Source organism: Parasteatoda tepidariorum, chromosome 10, assembly GCF_043381705.1.
Source record: "Parasteatoda tepidariorum isolate YZ-2023 chromosome 10, CAS_Ptep_4.0, whole genome shotgun sequence".
Taxonomy (NCBI): domain Eukaryota; kingdom Metazoa; phylum Arthropoda; class Arachnida; order Araneae; family Theridiidae; genus Parasteatoda; species Parasteatoda tepidariorum.
In genome coordinates, this window is record NC_092213.1 from 9,133,172 (window position 1) to 9,141,549 (window position 8,378).

At 34.5% G+C, this 8,378-nt stretch overlaps 1 protein-coding gene across 1 annotated transcript; it reads right to left on the reverse strand.

Annotated features, from left to right (window-relative positions):
• Positions 1–486: 486 nt before the first annotated feature.
• On the reverse strand, positions 487–2,098 carry LOC139426731 (uncharacterized). The gene is made up of 2 exons (XM_071186547.1): positions 1,729–2,098; positions 487–1,289 (listed from the first exon to the last, which is right to left on the reverse strand). The coding sequence occupies exons 1-2, from the start codon at positions 2,096–2,098 to the stop codon at positions 487–489; spliced, it is 1,173 nt and encodes a 390-aa protein (XP_071042648.1).
• Positions 2,099–8,378: the final 6,280 nt, after the last annotated feature.

An 8,378-nucleotide genomic window follows, 5' to 3' on the forward strand; every position in this document is an offset into this window, starting at 1 on the left:
AATTTAAGTTCCTATTTAGTCATTCATGTGTTAGCCTTATTGGAGCTTGTATACAGAAGATGAAGGTTCAGAAAAAGTAAGGGTAGAGTCAGAAGAAGGATGGGAAGAGTCAGGAGCAGGATAGGAAGAGTCAGAAGAAGGATGGGAAGAGTCAGAAAAAGGATTGTGGAAGATGTTAGCCTTTACATTCTTTTATTTCCACAGACATACAGAGACGAACGATAAACAAAAACATTAATAATAAGGAAAAGTCGTTTGGTTACCTAGCAACCAGCTGGAGTTGCAGTTATTATTTCGGCAGACGATTTAAAACAATTATTAAAACTAACTGTTTATTGATGACGGAACATCCTCCCCACCCTGGTCAACCTCAAGAGGGATGACCAGCTGTATAGGTCGAGTTATAGTATTTCCATTCACTCTTAACACACATGTTCGGATTTCCCCATCACGCCCTTTAATTAGATTGGTAATTCGGGCTTTCTTCTACATGTGTCTGGGTCTGACGTCTTCTTGTAGTAGCACAAGATCTCCTGCACGGATGTTGAAGGATTTATGAATATTGCGAACTTGGTGATAAGAGTGAAGTTGCAGCAGATATTCTTTGGACCATCTTTTCCAAAATATATCCAACACGTCTTGTTGTTGTTTGGAGAGTTTCGTAAGTCTTGGATTGTTATTCGGATTTGTGGGTATGGATGTTAAGTTTCTACCCGTTAGGAAATGTGCCGGAGTCAAGGCTTCCGTATTGTCTTCATCTCCCTCTTCATATGCAATGGGTCTGCTGTTAAGGGCGGCTTCTATCCCTACTAGTACAGTTGATAAATTTTCTTTATCCAATAGTGCCCGACCAAGAGATTTACGAAGAAAATTTTTCACTAATCCGATTAGGCGCTTCCACCAACCTCCCCACCAAGCCGCTCTGTGTACGATGAACTTCCAAATTATGCTATTATGAGCGTAAAACTGTTGCACTTCAGTAGATGTAAGAGTGTTCCATAGAAGTATTAGCTCCTTATTTGCAGCGTGGAACGTAGCAGCATTATCACTATAAATGGTATGTCGTAGTCCTCTACGACCCACAAATCGCTGCAATGCTAACAGAAACTTGTCTGTCGAAAGATCTGACACAAGTTCGAGATGTATGGCTCTGGTCGTTGCACAGGTAAACAGTACAATGTAAGCTGTGTCTGAAGGATTCAAAGTGCGAACATGTACGGGACCAGCAAAATCTATTCCTGTGGTGAAAAATGGTGTAACTGGATTTATTCTATCAGCTGATAGAGGAGCTTAAATTTGAGTGCAGCGAATTGCTCGTGACATCTTGCATGGTAGGCATTTGTAAACCACTTGTTTGATGGCTTGGCGGCCTCGTAGAATACAAAAGTTTGAGCGTAGTTCTGAAAGCACTATTCTAACACCTAGGTGATGCATTTTGATATGTGTTTGACGTATCATCAGACTTGTGAAATGATGAGATCCGTCCAGCAAAATTGGATGTTTTTGGGACTCTGATAAACTCGAAAACTGTAATCTGCCACCAATACGTATTAATTTGTTTTCAAATAATGGGTTCAATTTTGTAATCTTTGAATTTTTTGGTAGTGACTTGGATGTTGATAAAGCTTCGTATTCTAACGGAAATGACTCTTTCTGAACCACTTGTATCCAGTAATTTCTAGCATCATATATTTCTGCAGTGTCAAGTTCTCCGGCCTTGAGATCTACAGTTCGAGTTAAAACGCAGAATCCATGCAGTAACACGTAGCAGTCTGAAGTAGGAGCTGTAGTCTTTTGCGTCGATGATGGGTTGAAAAGCAGTAACATGAAATGTTTGAATTTCTTTATTTTTCTTTACCTCCAAATTATGAGAGTAATCTGTTTTCGAATCTGGCCAGCTTTCTGTGGGTTCAGTCAGCCAAGTGGGCCCGTTCCACCAGATGTTGAGGTCTTTCAGCGTAGATGGAGGAACGCCTCTTGATAGTTTGTCCGCTGGGTTGTCTTGTCCCGGGCAATGCCGCCACTGTGAAGGGTCAGTGTATGAAATTATTTCTGTTACCCTGTTGCACACAAAGGTTNAAACTATCAACAAGATCATTATGAATGAAACTAGACTGGCTACCTCCATCCAGAAGACAACGAGTCAATCTTGTAGCACCAGTCGGGCCTGTTATAAAAACTCTTGCAGTTTGCAAATGCACAGTGTTCGGTGTTGCAATATCGATCTTGTGAGTAGACGTTGTACCTGGGTGATCAACACTGTTCTTACAAATTGAAACATGATGCTTTTTCTTGCATTTCACACAACAAGCCTTTTCCTTACGAGGACAGCTCTGTTTTGTGTGCCCTCGTCCAGTGCACAAAGAACATCTATTCGTAGTTTTTAATTTCTGTATTCGTGTGTCTATATCTGTCACAGAGTTGCACTGTTGAGGCCAATGTCCGGCAGTTTCGCAAAAGGGACAGAATATGGTGAAGGTTTCTTACTTTTAGTAATTGGCTTGGAATTTACATTGAAGTTTTCTAACGTGGATTTTAAAGAGTAATCAGAAGACATAAGACCTTTAATCTTGCTTGTTGTAAGGGTCCCTTCCACTTCTTCGGCGAGAAAATGCATTAGTTGTGTGATATCACCTTCTGAAATTTTTTGGCGTTTCGCATGAATAACCCATCGGCAACAAATATCGTCAGGGAATGCACGTAAAATTTTAGGAGATAAAACTCTACCGTATGCGTCAATGTCTTCGCCCAAAGCACGTAGAGCCTGTAACCTTCTGTTGCATTCAATATAGACTTCATTCAGTGATGTTGGCGATGGATTTCGGATTGGCGTTAAATTCTCCAAAAAATCCAAATGAGATTGAATGATTCTATTTTTATCACCATATTTGTCAATAAGTAGCTTCTTAGTGGTTTCATATGTATCTGCAATAATACTTATACCATCAACCAATCGTTTTGGTTCATCTTCTAAATATCCTCTGAGAAAAACATGTTTATTAATTGATGATAGATTTGGATTATCGTCTACAGACGTTTTAAATTGTTCCCAAAAGCATTGCCATTGTTCAACGTCGCCACGAAAGGGCTCTAATTTTATTGTCGGTAGTTTTACATTTTGTTGTGGTGACACAGAATTCACATTTTGAATCGGAAAGTTAGTAACATTTGGTGAATCTACAGTCTCATTCTTGTTTTGATTTTCTTTTATTGCACGATTTGCATCAAAAATCGCACGCTTGGCGTTATCCGTATACTCTTGGCATTGCACTACATCAATTTCGTATTCTGCATCCGAAAGTAATATGTGTATATCATTATCCACTATTTCCATGTCATTAAGTACTTCGGCAAGACGACTACAAGAGAATTCAATATCGGCATTCGAGGTAGAATTTAAAGTGTCCTTTAGTTGGCTAATGAAGCGAGTAATATTGGCTCGAATTGTTCTACGTTTGCGCTTCAATAGTGCCATTTTGTCAGCCGAATCATTTTGTGTTGAAGTCATTCTTATTAAGTGGAAAGGAAATAAAAATGAAGTTTCGTAAATAAATTCTCACCTCTTTAAACGCAGGAACGTAATTTTTTTCTTTCAAATCCTGGTCCGTAGTAAGGTTGAGTATTTCGGCACCATTATGTTAGCTTTTACATTCTTTTATTTCCACAGACATACAGAGACGAACGATAAACAAAAACATTAATAATAAGAAAAAGTCGTTTGGTTGCCTAGCAACCAGCTGGAGTTGCAGTTATTATTTCGGCAGACGATTTAAAACAATTATTAAAACTAACTGTTTATTGATGACGGAACAGAAGAGTCAGAAGATGGAAGGGACGAGTCAGGAGCAGGATAGGAAGAGTCAGAAGAAGGATGGGAAGAGTCCGAAAAAGGATTGTGGAAGAGTCAGAAGAAGGAAGGGACGAGTCAGAAGAAGGATGGGAAGAGTCAGAAGCAGGATAGGAAGAGTCAAAAGAAGGATGGGAAGAGTCAGAAAAAGGATTGTGGAAGAGTCAGAAGAAGGAAGGGACGAGTCAGAAGAAGGAAGGGACGAGTCAGAAGAAGGATAGGAATAGTGGCCCCTAATATATTTTGGTAGATAATCCATAACCCCAGTTAGGTTTGGGTACAAAGTACCCTTTCATCGATGTAAGGATCTCCAATTTCATTGAAAAAAAGCAAGAGTATTTCAATATGTCTTCAATTACTATTTATAGAGAAAAAGAAACTCAATTAACCAAGAAACTAATGTATAACTTGATCGTCAGTGTTCCATTTAATCAAATATTTTCGTCTATCAAATCGAATAAATACCATAGAATTTCGACAGCCGTGTCTCTAATATATATCCTATTAAATTAATTATGGTTATATTTTAAGATTTCAATTATCCACTCGATCTACACACGCAAAAGAAAAAACACTTTTAAGGACCACACTGACCCTTTTAGGATTTCTTTCACGGTATATAGCAATGTTCAGTCTTTCGATTATTAAAATTTATCACGAATTTTGTAATTACCTGTTAAATTTTTGTGACATGCATCTCGACTCTTAGATTAAGTTTATTTTCCATTGTTTGCAAAATCATCATTTGTTACTTTATATTCTTGAAACGATTTGCGAATTTGCAAAAATAACATTGAAAAACCCAAAAGTTATTTTTAGTTTTTAAAAATAATATTTCTGAAAAGATTCCTCTAAAATAAATATCAAAAGTGAAAAATTATTTTAAATTTTCTTAACGGAATTTCTAAAAAAATGAATAGCGATAAACAGTTAATTGATATAACAATAATAGATGTTATTTTTAAATAATTAAATTGTTGGTTTAAAGCATTAAATTCAGACATTGAAATGTCTCAGTTTATGCAACAGTAAAAAAAAACTTTTATATCAACAGACAAAAAGTAAATTTTTTTGAGAAATGAAGAAGAAAAAACAGATATTCATAAAAGGCAAACAACGTTTTTCGTCTTGACACTGAACATATTATTATAACTGGATACCTTTCACATTTTTGAAAATATATTTTTCCAATGCTGACATTTTTTTCTCTTGTTTTTTTTTGTGAACGTACGTTTCTAAAACATCATATTAATTTATATTTAATTTAAAAAATAATTGAGTAATGTGAAAGGAACTAAACTTTTTATCCAAGTGAATGTTTCTTGAAAGTTATATAGAAGGCGTAAAAAAAAATTTTTTTAATGTAAAAACTCTTGAAAAATGTTATTTAAAATTTTTTTTTTACTAAGTGAGGAAGACGTTGAAATTAGTTTAAAGAGAAATTTTTATGTTGAAATAAAATTATGAAATTAAAGTATAAAAAGATTAGGTATTAAAATGTTTCTGGTGCATTAAATTAAACTAAATTTTTATGCAATAGTAACATTTAAAAATTCTTAATCAAGAAAAAACAAGTAAGTTTCTGATTAACAGCAACATCTCTCATCGGTCTATTTTTCCTGCATTAACTTCAAGTTGTAACTTAATTGATTAAACAGATTAAACTTTTGTTGTATGAGATTTCTTAACAGATCTTTAGGAACTTTCGTGTAGCTGATTTTAAATCTGCAATCTGTTTCTTTCTACAAGCTTTAGTTTTTTTGAAGGGTACTTTTAGTCTAAGTGTACTGGCTTAAAAAGTTATATATAACAGAGGGTAGCGTGAGGCAACTTCTGGGGGATTAAGGGGACGTCATTAGGATTAAAATAGCATAAGAAACCATGCCCAAAATTTTCATCATACGCCACTAGGGGCGCATCTCTATTATGACCTGGTTCTTCGTATGCTTCTGAACAAGTAATAATAGAGAAACGCCCCTAGCTGTGAATGACGAAATTTCTTCCTTCACATCACTTTTGAGACTATGCCTATTGTTTAAAAATGTGTATATGCTGTTTTAATTTCGAATACATGACATTTTCAAATTCGATTATTATTTGTTTTCTTTAGCTATTTTAACACATTTTTATCTAATTCCATGAAGCCCTTTTTACAGTGTATAAAGTCTTAGATGGATGAGTAACAATTTGTTTGAGAACTAATGTCACCATCATAACGATAATCTCAAAATCAGTTCTGTTCTTGATGCGGAGGCAGAAATGTCACCATACGCCACTGGAGCCTCTTCCTTATTATGACTGTTCAGAAGCACACGAATAATCAAGTCATAATAATTTAGCGCCCCTAGCGGCGTATGACTATATTTTCGGGCATGGGTTCCTATGCAATTTTAATTGCGATGACGTTCTCTAACTCCCCTTGAAGTTTGTCTTACGTGACCTCCTGTCGTATATAACGTTTTTAAACTTCTACAAAAAATGTATTTTTAAAAACGAATTGTAGGTTTAAAGGCAAAACTAATTTCATATTTGAAATCCTCTCATTAGAACTATGCAAGATCAAGTGTTTGTACGAATGAAACCAAAAATTTGTTGCTCAATGTTATGTAATATTTCTCTATTTTCTCTATGGATCTATCTTGGTACTGTTAGAAGTTGTTTGCGGTAGTGTATTTCCATCTTCAGAGTTATTCGTTGTTTTCATCTTTATCACAACTCTATGTATTATAGATAAATTCGACGAATACATTTCACACAATGTGCAGTGTGTAAAACAAACACATCACAATCTGAATATTGACATAACAATAAGATTATTTAGAAAATATTCAACTGTTGGGCAAAGAGTTCATAGAGGTTAAAGCTAAACAATTTCGAGGTCAACGTTATGATGGGGACAATGTGTTCAGCATTGCATTGAAAACAACCTTCATTTCCCGAACAAGTTGTTACTCCTTAATTTGTGACTTAATATACAGTAAAAAGGATTACGCGAAATTAAGCAAAAATGCGTCGAAATTGTACAAAAGAGTGGCATTTAAGAACAGCATGTATTCAAAACTGAAACAGCATATACTTATTTTATCATTTTTTGAGACTATACCTTTTGCTCAAAAATTAATGTACACTGTTTCAATTTTGAATACACAGGGTTTTAAAATTCGATTATTGTTTTTGGACAAATAGTTTCTGTGCTATTTTGACAAATTTTCGCTCAAATTTGAGTGACCCTTTTTACAGCATGGGCTTTAAAATGTTATTGTGAACAGAACTCAATTCTTTCACAATGGATGCTCTGAGTACAGTGTCCGAGTGGTTTTGAATAGGTTTTGAATTTACAATTGGATTTGTATGCTAAGCAGTCTTATGAAGATATGAAATCAATAATTTAGTCAAGAGAGCAGTGAAATGTTTCTGCTGCTTGCTTTTTGAGGAATTTTAAAATATTGATAAAATGGCCCCTTGTTTTTCCTCATTGACGGCAAGTTTTGAAAATTATATCGAAATGACATATAAGGAGTCAATGTTTTCCACTCAATTATAAAACTTGTGTTTCCAAAGATAATTTCATGTAAAATTAAATTAGTAACTACTTATTAATTTGCTTTTATAATTATGATCAAAACGATTTCGCATTGTAGGATTTTAAAGTTTTTACATTGTCCTAAACAAAGTAATTTTAAATGTTGGAATTTAAACGAAATTGATTGAAAAGATAGTAAACAATAGATATAGGAAAATAATATTTCATTGAATTTTTATCAGTCAAAGATTTTTTAATGGATTTTGCTCTAATTTTAAATCTTACCTTTTGTATATTATCATGTTGAATTATTGTTGTTGTCGTACGTCACAGGTGGTGCGATTACCCTGTGGCGCCATCTAGGGCCAAGAATTCAACTTCTGTCATACCCGTTTATAAGGCGGACCATTCATACAAACATTCATTTATTCGCAGATTGTAATTTTGACCTGAACGATCAATCTCCAACGACCTATCCCAGCGATTTGCTATGGGAACATGGAGGATAGTGTGACCTGACAGATTTAATGTGCACCAATCACCATTTACTACACATTTAGTCTTCGGCCATTTGGATGCGAGCTTCTTTTCTCAAGAGCGGGAGTCTAGCGAACTACCAATTTGGCTATCGAGGTCTTGTTAAATTATAAAAAAAAAATATTATATAATTTCTTAAGAATTCTTTTTTAGTATAATAATGATTGCAAAAACAGCATTATTAAGAGCATGTCAGTATATTTATTAGCACGCGCCATTTTTAGTGGTCCAATCAAATCCAATGCTCTTGCAAATTCATAGACGCCATCTTTTTTCAAGAACGAATGTTCTCCATATTTATCGAAATAGGTCGCCAAGTCTAGGGTTCTAGTAAGACTATGAAACTATAACCTTTTTTTAAAATAATTCTATGATATATTACGTAAAATATAGAATTAATTAAATTTCTTTCTGACGTGTTTAACTTTTAAAAGCTTTTATATTGTTTTAAAAGCATATTTGAATAGTTTG